This window comes from Zootoca vivipara, chromosome 1 (genome assembly GCF_965207765.1).
Source record: "Zootoca vivipara chromosome 1, rZooViv2.hap1.1, whole genome shotgun sequence".
Classification (NCBI taxonomy): domain Eukaryota; kingdom Metazoa; phylum Chordata; class Lepidosauria; order Squamata; family Lacertidae; genus Zootoca; species Zootoca vivipara.
In genome coordinates this window covers 58,779,304-58,799,460 of record NC_142582.1, presented here as the reverse complement: position 1 = coordinate 58,799,460, position 20,157 = coordinate 58,779,304, and the positions used below count along the sequence as shown (strand labels likewise).

The 20,157-nt window shown below is 42.4% G+C and overlaps 2 protein-coding genes across 4 annotated transcripts in view; both read right to left on the bottom strand.

The window, feature by feature from the left end:
• Window positions 1–615: 615 nt before the first annotated feature.
• TALDO1 (transaldolase 1) lies at window positions 616–11,692 on the bottom strand. The gene is made up of 8 exons (XM_035122172.3): window positions 11,479–11,692; window positions 5,739–5,862; window positions 5,324–5,431; window positions 4,312–4,443; window positions 3,826–4,001; window positions 3,470–3,667; window positions 1,331–1,476; window positions 616–890 (listed from the first exon to the last, which is right to left on the bottom strand). Exons 1-8 carry the CDS (start codon window positions 11,573–11,575, stop codon window positions 858–860), a joined length of 1,014 nt encoding a protein of 337 aa, XP_034978063.1. The 5' UTR covers window positions 11,576–11,692; the 3' UTR covers window positions 616–857.
• A 5,753-nt stretch (window positions 11,693–17,445) lies between these two features.
• EPS8L2 (EPS8 signaling adaptor L2) overlaps window positions 17,446–20,157 on the bottom strand; it is an 89,040-nt gene continuing 86,328 nt past the window's right edge. For all 3 annotated transcript variants that reach the window (XM_035122136.3, XM_035122154.3, XM_088653138.1), the window contains 2 exons: window positions 19,781–19,913; window positions 17,446–17,582 (listed from right to left, as the gene is read on the bottom strand). In XM_035122136.3, the coding sequence (XP_034978027.1) occupies window positions 17,511–17,582; window positions 19,781–19,913 (205 nt within the window). In that variant the 3' untranslated portion in view covers window positions 17,446–17,510. The remainder of the gene's footprint in view (window positions 17,583–19,780; window positions 19,914–20,157) is intronic.

The window sequence follows — 20,157 nt, the reverse complement described above, 5'->3', positions numbered from 1 at the left end:
AGAAGGCTTCAAATTGGCAAAGGCTGGTTTGAAGTAACACGTAATATAGCTGTTTCACAAAATGATTAGCTGCTAGTAGCAGCTTGGCTATGTTTTTTGTGAAATCAATTTTAATTTACCTGTTAAGCCTGGCTTAGGTATTGTAAACCATGTATAGGACTACAGGGCAGATTTCTAGTCATACAATATACTGGTACCATACCAAGCCACCATTTGAATTTCCAAACATGAAGTTTACATTACAGCTACCTAAGTGCTGCATTCCTAAGAGACCAAACTCTCATCAATTCAGACATCAAATCATGATTACAATTACAGTTTGCAAGTCTCACTTCAAACCATAATTGGAGATCCTTAATCATTGTTTGGTCAGATGCTTATTCAAGTTCATTTGGTGGAGCTAGGTTAGTAATCATAATTGTATGTAAGAAAACAAACATCTTGCTTAGTGCTATGAACCCCATCCACAAGCATAAAGTCTTCAACTATTTTGATGAGAATTCTTCAACACACTTTCTGCATTATGGTAAGTGTAGACAATATCAACTTATCCTTTCTAGGAAGTAGGAATGAAACATCATACCTATTACTTTGTACAAATAAGTGAAAGCATTGTTATACCACAATACTTTTTATTATTACCACTATCGCCATCATTTTGAAGGGAACCCTTCCAGTCAATTGGTCCTTTAGTCATCTGCAACTCCCCCCACAGCAGTATCAATTTTGATATACAAAAGCGCCAAACACACTGAGAATGTGTTACGTTTGCAAAATCATATAAAAAGCCTGGAATACAGAAAATCCATTCATATGCAGCTTGTACAGCCATACAGCTTCCAAGACGTTTGTCATGCCTACTTTCCATTTGCAGCGTTGAACATTCGTTCCTAAGAGAAGAAAAAATTCAGGCATTTAACAGGAGGCAAATCATGAAACATCCAGAAAATAGTTTCACATGTGTAAGTTTTCAACTTCTAAAATTGAAAAACAGTATGGATTAGGCTTTAATAGATCTCATCAATTTAATACTTATTTTATGAACATTTTACACTGCTTCATATAATAAAAACCTAATCTGCTTACTTAAAAATTTCCTAAAGGCAAGAGAAAGCAAAGCACTGTTTAAATTCAGTATTCTAAATGGATATCGACAGTTCTAACCAATAATGTTGATCTCTAATATCCAGTTAGTCTTATGGAATTAACATGTTTTAATCCTCTCCATTGGTGAACGGTTAGAAATGAAACTGAAACAGCAAATAAGCCAAATCATTATATGAACTAATGTATAGCAGACTGTAAGAAGATAAAACCCTCTTAATGTTACCTTTATCATCTGCTCCAATTTAACTGCATCAGCAGCAAACTTTCTGATCCCATCAGACAACTTCTCCACAGCCATTTGGTCTTCATTATGGAGCCAACGGAATGTCTTCTCATCCAGATGGATCTTCTCCAGGTCAGATGCCTGAGCTGAAATGAAGAATGCACGAAGCTACTGAATCTTAGAAATCTAGCAGGTCATTTGGATAGAACAGCTCTTAATGGGTGCAGTCCTTTTCGCAAAATCATCCCATCACTAAATGCTAAGACAGCAATTGCTGCTCAACTTTGCACAGCGCCCACAGCAAATGTTTATTCTGAACTCTTACAAAACCAGCTGTACAGAGTTCATGGTATGTATATTTGCGTTTTTTTAATGCAAACCACCCTGTGATCCTCAGATGAAGTGCAATATAGAAAATTTTAATAATAATTTATTATTTATACCCCACCCATCTGGCTGAGTTTCCCCAGCCACTCAGTACAGTAGTCTATTAAACATTAAAAACTTCCCTAAACAGGGCTGCCTTCAGGTGTCTTCTAAAAGTCTGGTAGTAGTTGTTCTCTTTGACATCTGGTGGGAGGGCGTTCTACAGGGCGGGCGCCACTACCGAGAAGGCCCTCTACCTGGTTCTCTGTAACTTGGCTTCTCACAGTGAGGGAACCACCAGAAGGCCCTCAGTGTTGTGCTTTAAGCTCCACAGTAGGTTGCTGTACTTGGGTTCAGCAACCTAAGTACAAGAGCAAACATACTGATCTAAAAACTATTTTGGATATTTGATTATCAAAAAGATGAGCTGACAACAGTGTTTCTCATTTACTCCAAATCCCATCTGATCTTATCCAGAGAATAAATTTGTTCAACCAGAGAAAGTTTAGAATAAAAGATTACAAAAACCAACACATTCTCCACGTCAGCTCTGGGGTCTACAGTGGAACCTCGGTTTACGAATTTTCGGTTTACGAATGACTGTGACTCAGAAGTAAGTAACATGAGGTGTCCGAGGCCTACGGAGGCCTCCGCAAAGGCCTGAAGACTGGGCTGCAGCTGCGGAGGCACTCCCATGGCTCTACGAAGGCACGAAGCGAAGGCCCGGCCTCCGCAAAGGCATCAGAGCATCTGCGACTGGGCCGCAGCCACGGAAGCTCTCCCATGGATCCGTGAAGGCCGGCCTCTGTGGAGCCATGGGAGCGCTTCTGCAGCTGTGGCCCAGTCATAGATGCTTTGATGCCTTCTGGGAGGCTGGGCCTTCGCCCCGGGCCTTCACGGAGGCATCCGCGACTGGTCCACAGCCACGGAAGCACTCCGATGTGGAAGAGGACTCCGAGTCCCCATCCAAACAATGACTATCAGCAGCCCAGGTAAGAAAAAAAAATCACATTTTCATTTTGTACTGTTTTATTGATTTCATTTTATGGATCAATGGTCTCATTAGACAGTAAAATTCATGTTAAATTGCTGTTTTAGGGGGTGTTTTTAATCGTCTGGAACGGATTAATCCACTTTCCATTACTTTCAATGGGAAAGTTCGCTTCAGTTTAAATACGCTTCAGTTTAAGTACAGACTTCCGGAACCACTTGTGGTTGTAAACTGAGGTACCACTGTATTACAATCCCTCTGATGCCTGATTCTGCATGGAGCCACAGCTCCTTAAAATGCTTCAAAGATATATACAGTGGTGCCTCGCAAGACGAATTTAATTCGTCCCGCAAGTCGCTTGGTATAGCGAAAAATTCGTTTTGCGAAGCGGCTCCCATAGGAACGCATTGAAGTGCGGTTTCCCATAGGGTGCCTCGCAAGACCCGGGGGGGGGGATTTATCTTGCGAAGCACCCTATGGGGCGAAAAAAATTCGTCTTGCGAAGTGCGCCATAGGAAACTTTGTCTTGAGAGTCTCCATTGAAATCTCAAAACGCTTTCATTTTGCGAGTTTTTTGTCTTGAGAGGCATTCGTCTAGCGAGGTACCACTGTACAGTGATAACAGGGTAAAGCAATTAAGGTATTCCTTAAGTAGAAGTCAACCCTTAAACACTTGGAGGACATTGTAATGAACAAATGTCGGATTGTCATCCTAGTTAATCATCCTTAGTAAAATATATTGCAAGACTATCACACACAATATATAAAAGAAGGCAACCTACCATCTTTGACATTGAGCATCGGGGTTAGCTTGCTGCTATCTTTACTGAGCTCTCCCAGAAGCTTCGGTGAAATGGTGAGAAAGTCACAACCAGTCAGTGCTTTGATTTCTCCGGTGTTTCGAAATGAAGCTCCCATCACAATAGTTTTATAGCCAAACTTTTTGTAGTAATGGTAGATTTTAGTGACACTTTTCACACCTATAAAGAATATGGAGTAGGGTTTTTTTTAAAAAAATACTATGCAAATTACTTAACCTTGAATAAACTCTCAGACCTCAACTCTTTAAAAAAACCTTCCTCCTAAAAAACTAAGCATTTGGTGTGACTGTTAAAATCTTAATGTTTGTCACCATTACCTGGGTCTTCTGATGGCTCGTATGTCTTCTTGTCTGTATTTGCTACATGCCAATCCAGGATACGCCCAACAAAAGGAGAAATGAGTGTGACTCCTGCTTCTGCACAGGCAACAGCCTGAGCAAAGGAAAACAGCAAGGTCAAGTTGCAGTGGATCCCATGCTGCTCTTCAAGAACCCTGTTAAAAGATACAGCCTTAGAACAGAATTACTTCCCCCACCAACTATAATTATACTGCTGGGAAAAAAGGAATAAAGAATTTACTACATATATACATTTTCAGATTACTAACTTTTAGAAATTATTGATTTGTCAGTATTTACCCCACAAAAAACAACCTCCAGCTCTAAAAATCTAGTTTCATATCAGAAACTGAATTACAGGTGTTTCAGTCTGGATAGGAGCAGGCAATTGAAAATAAGAGGTGACTGCTTAGTATTAGATTATATTGCATCTATACTACATTAACACATAAGGTACAAACTTACTTGGCAGCCTGAATGCCCTCCCATGTTGAAGACAGCTTGATGAGGATGCGATCTTTACTAATTCCTGCTTCTTTATAAAGATCTATGAAGTGTCTGGCCTTCTTCACCATGCCTTCCTTGTCAAAAGACAACCTTTAAACCAAAGGAATTTTTTTTTTAATGTGCAAGCATTCATCTTTGGTTTTGTTTTGGTTTTTAGTTAACTGTATAGTATTTCTCCATTAATCGTGGGTACTAGCTCAGTAGGTAGAAAATCATTCGGCATTAATGTGTTTAAGCTTGAAGTGTTACAAATCTATTGGTTTGTATTTATGTGGAGAGGAGACCTTAGCGCATAACTTGTTAAAAGTTTTGTTATTTTGGAAAAAGAAAAAATGGTGTCTCTTTGAATTTTCTGGGATTTCCTCTGTCCAGCTAAACAGAACTTTTAAGACAAAGTATTGAGCAGAATAATTTGCCAAGTCAGCACTTTCCCTTATGTGACAATGTCTATTTTGCTCTTTATACCCCCGTTAGGAGCACATCTTTCCAATATGTGTACTCATGGCAATATGGTGTGCAGGCACCTTTCTACTAATTCTATGATGTATGTATGTATGTATGAATGAATGAATGTATTAAATTACACCCTCCCTTTCCTAAAAATAAAGTGGCTAGCATAATAAAAGCAAAACAAAAAATTAAACGCATATTCTATAAAAGTAATAGCATAAATAACATCACCAACATAATTAACGAACAGCTTAGGATAGAGCTGGCAAGCATCTTATTCACAAAGTTAAACACCTCCAAGATCTTCCCCACACGGTAGAAGATCATAGTGGTGATGAAGGCATGAGCAAGAACTCCAGAGCTTAGGCGTGATTACCGAGAAGGCCCTCCTCCCACTAGTCCCAACAAGGAATTATGCCAAGATTGATTACACAAGAGGGCCTCAGCTGAAGAACTGATGAGCAGCTGGGTTCCTTTATTTTAAGGCAGAGACCTAGAAGGCAATTCAGGAGACACACACCTTGCATCTACTTCTGTGGACACACGGCCAGGTATCCTCTTCAGTATTTCTGCCCCAAACAATATAAAAAGCTTGTCACAAGCATTTTTAACTTGGTCATCTTCTGACCTGGAAATAAATAAAAGAATAATGAATATCCAGGAAAAATAATGATTATGTGATGATAATGTCAAAAATAAAATAAAATTGGCCACAGCTCAATTGGGAATGGCTAATTGTTTGCACTATGGTTTGGTCTTTGTTTCTGATAGCTATAACCTTTACTTGGAGGGAGATGACATGCCGTTAAGTTACAATACAGAAGGGCCAGAAGAAAACACGCAATGGTACCATCATGAGGGGTCATAGCTGCCAAGTCTGAATATGAATACACTTACCCACCATCTTCCCTTTGACAGAATACTATTGGACTTACCCACCAAGTTTCCTCCCATATGCAATAGCATCTTCCACCAATTGCTGGTAGGATGGCATCTGGGCTGCAGCAAGTATCAGGGAAGGGTTGGTGGTGGCATCCAGAGGCTTGTACTCCTCAATAGCTATGGGAGACAAAAGCAATCAGAAAAAAACCTGGTTGACTAGCATGGCAATGATTTATTTTAAAGCTGGGATAGGGTGGAGCAAACTTAGCTAATTTGCTATTCCAGAAGCATAATCTTGTTAACAACAATTAAGCAGATGCCAAGTTTGGGAATAAATTAGTCAGATTGCTGTATACAGCGTGGCTGAACCCCACAATGACCAAGAATTGGAAGCCTAGTTCTCAAATGGCAAACCTGAGCTGTCTGGTTTGCCAGAAGTGGCTTTGTCATGCTGCCCACATGATCTGGAAGCTGTACGCCGGCTCCCTCAGCCAATAACGCGAGATGAGCACCGCAACTCCAGAGTCGGTCACGACTGGACCTAATAGTTAGGGGTCTCTTTACTTTAGGGCATCATATGCCAGAATGTTTCTCCATACAAAAAACATAGCATGACTTCAAATTTTATGCCTTGTTCAGGACAGTTTGGTATACCAGTCTAAAGGCACAACCCTGACTCCCAAATACACCAGCTAGGATAAGTTAGGATGTGGTGTATCTCCCTATGCCCCAGCTGAGCTGGTGTAAATGATTCACTTTGGTGTAGATCAGGCATCCCCAAACTTCGGCCCTCCAGATGTTTTGGACTACAATTCCCATCTTCCCCGACCACTGGTCCTGTTAGCTAGGGATCATGGGAGTTGTAGGCCAAAACATATGGAGGGCCGCAGTTTGGGGATGCCTGGTGTAGATACTTGCACCAGGCAGAGGGAAAGCACTGCTAGCACAGGTTATAACAATATGAAAGACAATAGTGAGATGTGTGACAAGGGCACAGAATGGACAAAGAGGAAAGAGGAATGGACAAGGTTCTATTGCTCCATCCCTTCAGTGGTCCTGCCCACAGGGAGCAGGTGGTGCTGTGGTCTAAACCACTGAGCTTCTTGGACTTGCTGACTGGAAGGTTGGCAGTTTGAATACCTGTGACTGGATGAGCTCCCGTTGCTCTGTCCCGGCTCCTGCCAGCCTAGCAGTTCAAAAGCACACCAGTGCAAGGAGATAAATAGGGACCGCTGCAGTGGGAAGGTAAATGGTGTTTCCATGCGCTCTGGCACTTGTCATGGTCTTCCGTGCACCAGTAGCGGTTTAGTCATACTGGCCACATGACCCGGAAAGCTGTCTGGACAAACGCCAGCTCCCTCGGCTTGAAAGCGAGATGAGTGCTGCACCCCATAGTTGCCTTTGACTGGACTTAACTGTCCTTTTTACCTTACCTGCCCACAGAACTCATGCAATTTACACTGCTAAAGATACAGGTATAACAAACTTCATATTTGCCACATAGGAATCAACGTAAGGACAGAAAATGGAGGTTTGTACTGTTTCCCCACCATCTTGCCTCTCCCTAGCAAGGACCAGTTAACTTACATAAGAGATACAGCCAGTATATCTGCTGTGTGTCATTACCTACAGTACTTGGTTAGGTCTGTTCTTCGCAACTGGCATCTACGGTATGTAATTGTTAGTTTTAGCACAAGTTTGTTAATAATAACCATTTGTTCAGAACATGGAGAAAGCAGTTGGGCAAAATTAAGACCAACAATGAAGAAGTCAAGTTATGAAAACTACTCAATGTATGAACTTCCTTATTTTTGAAGAATGAGGAAGTATTACTTCCTTCATCTCCTCTTTCCCTGCCTTAATACTGCATGCCACTTCCCCTTTTCTGTAATATTTTATCACTCACAAATCCTGAATTCTGGCTTTTACTGCACATTAGTATGCACATTGTAGTGTGTAATCCCTCAGACATGAGAATTTTAGAATCTAAATGCTTGATCCAACTACTTAGATCAAGGAACAAAAATGCTTACTCATTGCAAGCTAAAGTAAACAATGTTCCACCCACTATTCATACCTCTTTGTAGCATTTCAGTTTTATTCCAGACAATAGTTATGCAGCACAACACCCAAGATTAACAAAGCACAGTTGAACTTTTATTTTCGAAGAGCTAAATTATTTTAAAGCAGAAGGGTCTCATAGTTTAGATATGGAACAACTTCAGTCTTGTGCAGTTAATGATCTGATTTACATCACACTAAGTCAGAGGTCACCAACATTTTTTGGACTAGTGGGCACATTGTGAATTTGGAGTGTGTGCTGGGAGCACCAGTCACAAAATGTCTGTCATGAAGGCAGCATGGCCTAAGAGAGAGATATAACCACCCCCTACAACCTAATCCTTACCAGTGGAAGTCAGCTATGTCCTGTTGGTCCTGATTATGAATCTCTCTCTCTCCAACACACAGAGTTGCTGTCTATTAACAGGAAAAAATAGCAACACCACTCTCATTTCACAGAAATCACTTAGAAAGTACTACTGCATTTTGCTCCATAGCTTTCTTTTCAGAGTTGCTTTAAAAAGAAAGAAAGCACATAATCTGGGGCACCTCACAGGGGCACCATTGGAAACCTCCATGGGCATCATGGTGCCCATGGGCACAAGGATGGAGACTACTGCATTTAGCAAAATCTATGAGCCACTGCGTTTCCGTGCACTGCTCTGGTTCGCCAGAAGTGGCTTAGTCATAATGGCCACATGACCCAGAAGCTGTATGCGGACAAACGCCAGCCTTCTCGGCCAGTAAAGTGAGATGAGCGCCGCAACCCCAGAGTCGTCCGCGACTGGACCTAATGGTCAGGGGTCCCTTTACCCTTTACCTTTATGAGCCACTGCACTAAGCCAAACTTTGGACAGCTTGACCCAGCAGCAAAAAGGACCAGTGGAGTGAAGTGGCTGTAAGCTCCTCTCCAAGATCCAACACACTCATGTACTTGTAATGAGCCATGATGTGACACAGCATGACATGCAAACCAAGCCAGTAAAGCCACTACATATTAATAGTGGTCTACCAGAATATTTTGAATGTATAAAGCAGGAGTGCATTCCTACAATGTTTACAAAAGGAAGACATATACAAGAAACCCAGCTAAAACTTTGCCACTGGTCCATTACTGGATCACAGTTTACCTTCTACCCAACCCTCTTACTGTTGTTCATACAGAAAAATGGTCTATGGATTTGCTAAATACTAGCTCAAGTGTTTACTTTTAATGACTAAAGTAGGGAACTATGTGAAGTTTGATGGGTCTCCTCAAGTATGTAAAGCACAAACTTGAAGACACCCCCTCCCTCTCCCAAGTCAGGTAAGAATGTACAAGTCCTGAACTGATACCTGGGCTAGATGGGGGCCAATAACTAGAAGCTGAATCCTTACAAGACAAAGATTCCATGGCTGGGTGGCTTCCAGGTGCAGGAAACAGGCAGACTGGATGGGGTTGCACTCCCCTTAAAAAGTAGATGCATAGTCTCATGGTGCTTGTAGAACCATCATTGATGGAGATCCAAGTGCCCCCCAAAGCCAGCAACCTTTTACCAACTTTTGACTGGTGCACCAGCTATGGCCACATGCTGGTAAGCTCAAGGATGGATAACTGTAACATGCTCTGTATGCAGCTGCTCCTTAAACTGGTGAAACCATTTTGAAAATCTGAAGGCAACAACACACTAGAAGGATGTGTTTCACGTGGTGAAACTGCAACTGGGTGTTACTGAAGGATAGTCATTGTAAACTGAAATGCCTTTGTACTGATAACCATCTCCAAATTACCCTAAGGACATGCCAGTTTTCTCTCCAAAGTTGCACAAGTGGCATCACAATAATGCAACATGTCCATCAACTTCTGTGAAATTCTTAGCTATGTTATGCAATGTTAACTGGATGAACACAGCAGCCCTCAAGCACAAAATTAGTATCTGAAGAAGTGTGCATGCACACGAAAGCTCATAGCAAAATAAAAACTTAGTTGGTCTTTAAGGTGCTACTGAAGGAATTTTTTTTATTTTAGTTTTCAGTGATTGACAAACAAGTTACCCTCAACAGAAAGAGGCTACACACAATTCTGCCCATTTTGGAAGTGAGTTATTTGACAAGGCTAATTTCAATATCCCTGACACTATACATATTCAGTAGCAATGCAGGTCTAGTTTTGTTTCTTCACCTTAAACCACTTCCTTCCCTTTCCATAATGCTTCAAATTTGAAATACATTGTGAAACGTTTCTTATTCATTATAATGAAACTTTAACAGATTACAATACACAACACAGGGAATCTCCTGTCCCAAAATTTCTTATTCATAATTTTCAGGATTTTCTCCATTCTGCATTTGCCAACTCAGTAATCATTAGCAGGATGCAGTAACCTGTTAAGACTGTTTACAAAATACACCTTGTCTGTTTAGTACAGCTTTTATTTTGGGCTGTGCATACTTCCTATAAAAAAGGCAAGGCTGCATTTAACCAATTTAAATTCTGAATCAAGAAATGTTGCATTTGGCAAACAGTTCCAAATTCTATACAGCAAAGTGTATACAACTCTGCCTTCAATTATGGGCATGGATGCATTCAGATTAACTTCATTTAAAAACTTATTTCATTACTGAAACAATTTTTATCAGAAACTATATTTTCTGTTAGTGAACAGCATACGTCATTACAACACACAAGAACTGAGTTGGGATTTGCAGGTCATAGTGAGTGCTGGGCCAAGAACCTGTATCACAGCATCCTAGTACAACCTGCAATTCATTGACTTCATGAAGCAACAGGCTTTAACTTTTAGACTTGGAGCTGGTGCCCAGTGTACCTCGGCTATGAGTGATCCCCGAAGAAGGGAAGTAATTATTAAACTGTGGATTATATCCAACCAAGTCGTTCTTAACAGTAGTCCTACTGAAATCATTGGCTCTTTTACTATGTTGCCAGCTTTGGCTACTGTTAAAAATATTTTATTTATACTGCATAAATAATTATTTGACGTAATTCAGTTTAGCAGAAAGTAAATGAAGATCTCGGCTCAACAACTGCTTCCTCCACTCTCGGAGCTTAACTGGGTCTATGGATTTGCCTGCTTCCATTAATCTGAGCGCTGCAAACAGCACCTACTAAAACGCAAGTGCAAGCCTTCTTTGAACAAGTCCATTTCAGATGTGCATGAAGTTTGCAAGAACCGAAATAAATCCAAGCACGCGGCGCGCACCCCCCGCCCCCCAAAAAAACTAACTTTGACTCTGCCTTCTCGGGTTAGGCAGCCATGGCAGCAACCACCGAATAACTAATATGCTCCTAAACAAATGATCCAAGTCAAGCGGCAGACTGTGGGAGGGAAGGAGCCACTTTGCCGGATTTCACTCAGGGACGCAAACCCAAAAGAGATGCAGCAGCTGACCTATGCCCTTTCCACGACCCTTTGAACAGCGGGAGGGGCCCGGCGTTGCTGCCTCCTCCCCACGGAAGCAGCGCGGCCGGCTTGGCCAAGAAAGCCTTGTTAATCCAATTTACTTCACCTGCGTCTCTCTTTCCCACCCGACGCCATGAGCCGGTTTCCCGGCACCAGAGGCTGAACTCTTGCACCCAGCTGCCAAAGAAGCAGAGCGAGACCCGGCACATCTGCGCGGGACCGAGGGCCCCCCGTCGCGCACCCGGCTCCTCCGAGGCATGGAAGCTGCTGAAGCAGCCGGGAGCGCAGCGCTTGCAGCCTCAGAGACCCCTCTCCCTCTCGCCGCCCTCACCGTGGAAGTCCCCTGTGTCGGCCACCACCGTGGTGTGCTGCTTGAGCTGCTCCAAGGCCGACTCCATCTTCTGCCTCTTCACGGGGGAAACCGACATGGTCCACCTGCACCTCGCGAGACCCTTTATATATAGGTGCGCCCTCCGACAGAAGCGTTGGCAAGGGACGCACGCCCTTCTTCCGCCCTTCCTCTCTTGCGGCCGCTCGCGCCACTCAAGGGCTGCGCGTGACAGGCTGCGACCGAGGCGGCTTCTGCGCGCGGGGGCTACAGGCAGGGGCGGGGTTAAGAAGAGGCGCCTGCGCCTGCGCCGCTGCCGAACTGGTTTCTCCCATTCTCTTCAGCTCGCCTCCTCGAAAAGAGAACCAGCTAACTAGGGAAGAGGTTGCGCAAAGGGGCTTGAGTGGAAAGCGCGGGCGGGAGAGCGAGGCCGAGCGGCATTGCTTCTCAAGGTCTGCAGCCAATCGCGGGCAGTGGCTGACCGTAAGACGAGCGAATGGAGGCTGCGTGAGGAGAGGGAAACAACCAATCGCAGGAGGGGGAGGCGGCGGCGGCGAATGGAAAAAGCGGCTTCACTCCCTCCGTCTCTCTCTCTGTGGTTTCGTGCGGGTCACGTGAAGGCTCACAGCGCTCAAAAGTAGTTAAAGGAGCCGGAAGGTGGTGGATGATCTGTCAGCGTAGCTTATGGAGCGCTCGCCTTGTTTTTCTCCTGCGGCAGCCTGATTGCGGCTCACTTGTAGCATGCGCTACACCCACCCACACCTAGAATATCATGAATAACTTCGGAATTAAAATAAATAATACGAAGCCTGGAAAAGAGTCCTATGAAGCTTGCTAATAGTCCACCTTCCTAGGCAGAAGCAATTTCTAAAAATACATATACCTTAAAACATAATTTTCTAGCCCTTTTCACTGCAAAATCATGAATTATCTTCTAAAGCCAATTTCTCTTTCAAGAACACACTCAGTAGACGAACTACCTAGGCGACTGAACTGTGTGCCCGTGTGAACACAGACGTTTACTCTACTCAAGGGTCTGCAAGGGAGAAGTCGTGTGCTTTAAAATGAATGGCTTGGATCTGGCATTCATCACTGGAATCAATGTCCCTGATTATTATGGTGCTTTCTCCTTCCCACTGACTTCACCCCTCCTGCCTAAGTACAAGGAACTGGTAGTTCTTGAAAGGACATGTCGTAAAGAATTACAAATCTCTGTAGGCTCGTTCTGGCATTTGCTTGAACATGCAGGCACTGAAAGTGTGAAAAATAAGTGGCAAGCTTTGCCACTAACATCATTGTGTACAACACACACACACACACACACACACACACACACACACACATTAACTGTGTCTACTCACATTCCATCGAGTGCAAATTGACTTCTCTGCACAATCTACGACCTCCCTGCAGACTTCCTTGTGCAACACAAGGTGAAGGCTGAGAACTGAGAAGGGGTAGAATGAGGGTGCTGGAGATAGGGCTTGCTTGTGCTCCTCACCCATCTACACTTTTTGAGTGTTCACCTGAGCACACCATTGACCTGTGAGACTGCATGTCTTAGTTTTACTGCACAAGCATCCAACCCCTTCAATTCTGCAATTCACTGTACATAATATTGCTTGAGGTCTTGCCTGCTTGCATTAGAACTTCTCTACCCCCAATAAGCCACTAGATCAGAAGCAAGGAAACTACAGTAGCATTGAAACTGTTTAACTGCAGTAAGTTCTTATAGGTAATAGTGTACATCACCAGATGATCACCTGATATAGTCAGCTGTTGTGTACATATGATCTGATGAAATAAGTGGTGGCTTACAAAAACCCATGGAATAAGAAATCAGCTTTCTTGAACTGTCCTGTAACTACATGTGTAAAATCTACACCAGCTACAGTGTACATTCCATTTCAACTTTCTTTTCCGTGCTTACATTCACCTGGCACAAATGTGCAGGGAAAGCTCAAAGCTGCATTTTGTACAGTGTTCTGGATTACCCAATCTTGTGCTTCTGGTTTGTACAATACATGAATAGCAAATGGCCATTTAGTCAGATTTTCCCTTTCAGGAAAATCCAGCAAGTTAAACAAAAAAACAAAAACCATTGCCAGTGTCCCATTGGCAATATCTCAATGACACGTTTACAGTATTTAGTCCCAGCCCAGAAGCACCTTCTTAGTAGTAAGCTGTTGCCCCCATTTATTAGCTGCACTCTCAGAAACTTTCAGTAATGCAGGTGCCTCCTAGACAACACATTAAGACCAATGTGGGAAACATGCAAACTGATGTGGCAAACTGACCTGATTAGCTTATAAGTACAACTAAACATTTTTGTACGTTCAAATATTGTGCAGCATTAATTTAGCAACTGGAATAAAGGGTGCAATTTTAAACTACAAAGTTGACGCACTTTTAGAAATAAACACAAACCATAGGTAAATTGTCTTTTAATTTTTCAGCCATCTTGCCACCCCCGTTTACAATACATACATACAGTTCAGCATCATTAATCAAGTCATGTTTGGTTGAACAAATACATCTAATCCCGCAAAGATAAAGGTATCTCCCATTAGATATGCAGCAAATACTCCCAGTTAAGTCAACATGGTTTCTCAAATGCAGTCACCAAGTCAATGGTTGGTCCACTGACTTGTCTGAGATAGGACTATTCTATGGCTGTATCTGTGGCCACAGTAGTTTACCAAATGGGTCTACCAGCAGTATACCCAATAATATGTTCACCACAGATTTAACAGAATTAGAATGTCCACTTCTATTAATGTTAGCCATTGTTAATACATGTTAAAATATTAGAACAAAGCAATTTATTAATTTCTTATATTTGTCTCTCACCCTTCAGGGAGCTCAGATGTGGTTTTGTTTTACTTTGCTAGACTTTCATTACTGTTACTCTCTATAACAAGCAGTTTGCTTGCTTGATCAGCTCTCTTAGTCTGTTAAACAAAATTAAGTGCATATTCTGCTAAGGATATACTTGCCAGCTTCCATATATAATATAAACTTTATACTAGCTCTGATTTTTAACATGTTAAATTATCTATGCACAGCTACTATTAAAATATATAATGTGAACATAATTTTCATCTAGTTATACCTTCATGAGTTTTTGTTCTTAAGAACCTTGACTACATTTTATGTACAAATAATCTAAATCCACTGTGGCTAATGTACAAATAATAGTAATAGATGAAGGAACATAAAGCAGTTATGTGTGTATTTCCTAAAGGCTTGGTCCTGCAAAATTCTCCAGGCATGCAAAGGAATTGAGCTTCTTTAATGACAGTATAATGGGGCTGTTCATAACCTGTACAGGCAACATGTTGCAAGTCTTTGTAGGAATCAGCTATAGGTTAAATACATTTGCATTTTCAGACTTCAAAAGTCTAATTAAAAGAGTAAGTAGCAGTCATTTTTGTTCATACAAGTTTGTCAGGCTTCTATTTCCAGATGTACTACTAGACATTAAAGCTTAAATAAAGTTTTATTGACCACCACCAGCTGCTATTGTTACACATTGTGGTCCCATGTCAACTGCATGCTTTACAATGCTGGGGTAAGTAGTTTCCCAGCAAGTGTGGGAGAAAGGTATAGTCAGTCATCCCCTATAATATGTACAGAACAAGGACAAAGCATCTGAGAGCCACTGCTGCTGTGGGGTTTGGCTTATACTGTATCTAATTGTCCAAAGGAGATAATTGGCTATAAAAGGGAGCAGTGTGGCATCTGCATCTTAGCATGATGAACTGACTACAAACTCTGTCACTATCAAACTGCAGCATGAAACTGACTAAGAATTATAAAAATATAATTGGGGGGGGGCTTTATATTGTCTTAGGGGTTCCAGGAAGGTACAGAATGTACTGCATGAATTTTCTCATCTTTTTCTACTTCATCATGTGGACTGAAAACTTTTTATTTAATGGAAGTTTCAATTCATTACAATATTCCCTAGACATGAATGGGTGGTATTCAGCTAACACAAGTGGAATGATCATTAGTTGCATGGCGGGACTTCCCATCTCCCTTGCAGACCTAACCCTTTGCGCCATCCCCCATTCTGCTCTGGAAGGTTGGGGAAAACCCAGAGCAGATTTAGGGGGTGCATGGGAAGGGAGAGGAGGGAAAGTACCACTGTGCAAGTGGAAGTTGTTCTGCCCACAGAAAGTGCTGCTAAGTGCTACATTGAATACAACCCAATTTGTCTAATAGGCCATATAATCTGCAAATTGGATAGCTGGATGCTTTGAGGATGGTAAATGCACATCAGGTTGAAATTAAATCTCATATTTTCAATCGTCTTTTGATTGGTTATGATCAACTGGGTAATGCCGTAGCTCATAAGGATGAATGCAAAGACTATTAACCTATTAACTATTACACAGTTAATAGGTTGCTACAAAGGAAATATGAATATGCATCCATTTGCCATTCTTTCCAGCTCCACTTCTTTCTTGAAAACAATAGTCCATTTACATAACCCTCTGATTACGCAAACTTCAGGATTCACGTGCGGCAAATCCGGAAGTATTTTACCGGGTTTCGCTGCACGTGCATGCGCAGAAGCAGTCCTCAGGTTGCGGAAACTTTGGGATCCGACAGGACCTCCGGAACGGATCCCGTCTGCAACCAGAGGTACCACTGTATAGTACAGGGAGAGAGAGAAAGTTGTCCCAACTCTTGTATTTATTTAGTTACTAACTAACTATTACAATTCATCTACAAGTTGCAAAAGGTCATTCTTCATCGTAAAGCCTGTTTTAGGCACTGCTTAGTAATGGGTGAAATAATGGAAAGCACAAAATGTAAAGACTCTAGGTTTCTTCTAATATCAATCAGTGAGAAAAGGCATCTGATGAATATATATACAATGCTAAAGACCAATTCCAATGTGATCCACACTGCTGACATTCCTTTTTTCATTATAGTTTGACTATTTAATTACCTAAACATCATGCATACTCCATCCCTTAAGGGTCACAATAGCACTGTGTGGGGTCTTGACTTTGCAAGAATGGAGGCATTCAGCGTTAGTCCCAAATATTATGATGGAGACTTGAAGGTATGATGACGGGGGGGGGGGGCATGGACACCAATGCAATTGCTAAGCCTAAAGGTTTTCAAAGGACATCAGAATATGTATTTAGCTCATATTACAACTTTCCCTGGAGATATAGCAGTTAAGGGTTATGACATTAAAACTGCCCTCAGATAAACCGTGGCTATGTTTTGTACATGATGGCTTCCTTGTACCCTTTTGATGGCATATAAAAGCAGTGAATGCAGCTTAGAGCTAGGGAGGGTGAAAAGACTAGTTGGTTGCCAACTTCATTCTAGAAAAATCCAAAACAAATTTTAAATCACTTGCCTGCTAGTTGATCATCATCTTGTCTTGTGTTGGTTTTTTTGTTTTGTTTTGTTTTGTTTACATGTCACAACAGTGGCCCCAGCAGTAATCTCTCCCCTCCCCTCCCCACGTTAGGCTAATCCAGGCTTTCTTGTGTTGTGTACAAAAACACAACTGAATGGTCAGGCGGCCTGTAGTTTTCAAAATACAGGGCCTCAGAACCTCCTTATAGGCTTGTATCATTTCTGCCCCCAGCCCATTCTATGAGGCTTTTTGAAAGTAGTGAAGGGCCACACAGGAAGCTTGACTGCCATAGATCATTTTGAGGCCATTTTGCTTCAATCCAGCCTTTGCTCAGAACGTCAGTTCCTATCCTTACCATGCTCTGAACTTCACGCACATAACATTTATGTATAAAATATGGAGATATAAAAATAATACTTCATACAATACTAGAACCTCTCTCCCAATGCATGCCACATTAGTGAGGGAGCATGGCCTCACTAACTGTGCTTGAAGAACAGTCAATCTGGATGGCAATTTACATTGCTTAGGTGCTGATTCCAGCAGTCTTTTTTTTCATTTTTCTTTGTTTTGCTCTCTTTCCCTTTTTGTTTTTTGCAAGTGTGTGTGAACAATGTTGGGGCGGGGGTGGGGAATAAGAAGATAAAACTTAAGTAGCAGAATCAATCCTTTCTTGGCGTCGTTTCATAATTTCTTGAAGCTCCGACTCCCCTCTGCTTTTCTGCAAAAGATAAAGAATGCAAACATTTCAGTGACCTTTGAGTTACTATACATTTCTTTAAGTGAGACATACCAATAACCATGGGGTTATCTTTTTTAAATATATATATATATATATATTGCTGTATTACAGGCTCTCATTTGAGTGACTTTAGTAAAAGATGAAAGGAAGGAACAGAGGTAAAAGCTCACAGCTGTGACCGACAGAAACTATTGTGCCTTAAACACTGAAGGTGCGGGTTTCATATCGGTTTCTTAATAAAAACACTTGATAGATGTCACTGCAACATTTTGCACTAAAACTAAGTCTTATACACTTTGCTTAACTGTACAACTCCTGCACAACCAGCCAATTCTCTACTGCTTCCCCACTTATTTCATCAGTATTTTAGGGTCCATATTATGGTTCCATTCCTCCAGCTTTGCTTGCTGCTTGTCAAAGGAATAACTGCACAGATAAATTCACCAGTACGTTTTGAATAAAATCTCAGGAATATGCACACAAGTATATTCATCACTCATTGATGGTAGCATCAATAACTTTTATACTATATCATGTTAGCTCAACACACAATTCTTTTCAGAGATAGGATATACATCAGTACAGTGGAACCTCTACTTACGAATTTAATCCGTTCCGAATGCACATTTGTAAGTAGAAACATTTGTAAGTCGAAACAATGTTTCCCATAGGAATGCATTGGAAACGGATTAATTCGTTCCGGGGCCTTTAAAAAAGGCACTTTAAAGTCAAGCAGGAGGCCTGCGAGGGGCAGCGAGCGCGGGGCAGTAGGAGGTTGGGTGAGCGGCGGCAGCCGCGAGGGCCCGATCCAGCCATAGGGCCGGATCGGCAGGTAGCATGGTCGGCGGGAGGCCGGCGGCAGTGGTGGCAATGGCCCGATCCAGCCCTATGGCAGGTGGCGCGGCCGGCGGTGGTGGTGAGGGTCCAATCCCCCGAGGTGCAAAAGGCCGGCCTTGCAGCGGCAGCACCGGGCACGGGGCAGTGAGGGGCCGATCCCCCGAGGCTGGCAGATGTCCGGCCCTTGCAGCAGCGGAGGCAGTGGGGAGAGCGCGATCCCCACGGCTCTGATCCCCACCCTTGCAGCAGCAGCGGGGAGAGTGTGATCGCACGCGCCAGAGCAGCAGCCGATTGCGGGCCCAATCCCCCGAAGCCGGCCCTTGCAGCAGCGGAGGTGGCAGGGAGAGCACGATTGTGTGCTCAGCCGCGGCAGCGGCTGATTGCGCAAGGCCGGCAGAGCAGCTGCGGTGGCGAGCACAGGGCATCGTAAGTCGAAGAAATGCGTAAGCGCGCGGTCATTGGCCCCCTTTGTAAGTAGAAAAATTCGTATGTAGAGTCGTTCGGAAGTCGAGGTACCACTGTACATAGAGACTGCAATATATCATGAATCAGGATAGCTTATGGAACTAATGAAGATCACAACAGCTAAAGAAGACTAATGCAAGTGTGGGCCTCCAGATGTTATGGGACTCCAACTCCCATTATCCCAGATCACTGGTCATGGTGGCTGGGAGTGATGGGAGGTGGAGTGCAATAATATCCAAAGGACCACAGGTTCTCCACCCCGACACAATGGGCAATTTCTAGGCCCTAAAATGTACCACGGGCATGAGAGCATGTTTACCCATGATATTCACTTATCTGTCAAACAGTCAAACATGTATATTTAAGTGGTGTCTAAAGTTTCAAATGCTGGCAACTAGTTTTTGAGTTACTGTTTTTTGAAACTACCATTGCATTTCAGTCACTCCTTTTCTTGAAATATTTTTGGGTTGCTTGAAACTTGGCAACCCTGCACATTCCAATGAAACATTACAGTAAAGTGCAGGCTGTGTCAAGTAATCTGGTATTGTCAACGAAGTTTAAAAATGTTGGTGAGCAAACTTCATCAGCTCCTTGAAAAATGTATCTTGCTCTGAAAATTCACATTCTGCTTTGAATGTGGAAAATTAATGAATGCCTGCTTCTGCCCTAAGCTTATTTACAATACCAAATTCTCTTGTACCAGAGAAACAGAGTCTGTTAGTCCAAGCACTACAACTTCTCCTTCTGTAGGAGGAACTAGCTTCAATAACAATGTTCTTATTACCTACTTTTTACAATCTTGATGCAGCCTTCAAATGTTTACCATCTTGAAACCATCTAATATTTTTGTCCTAATAAATAATGTGCCATCTTACCTCTAGGAGAGACTTTTGCACTGTGATTTTACTATACACTCTGGCACCCTCTTCTCCACATACTTTTTTCAACTCTTCTTTGTTCAGAGAGAAAAGTTGTGCCCCTGTTAGTATGCCAAGATGGTCCACAGTCCTGGGAAAACATAAGCAAGTAGCTTTATTTAAATTCTTATTAGGTTTGAGAGATTAAATAAAAAGACAGGAGACCATCAATGACATCTTGTCCCTCAAAGTCCAATAGCTGCCAAGTGGGGTTCTGAATGTACAGGTAATTTGGTTATGTTTCATAACTTTGGCCTCCATTCTTAAGTTTCATTAAACAGGACCTCAATGCTCATTTGAGAAGGTCCCTTAGCCAGCTTCTCAGTGCTCGAGAT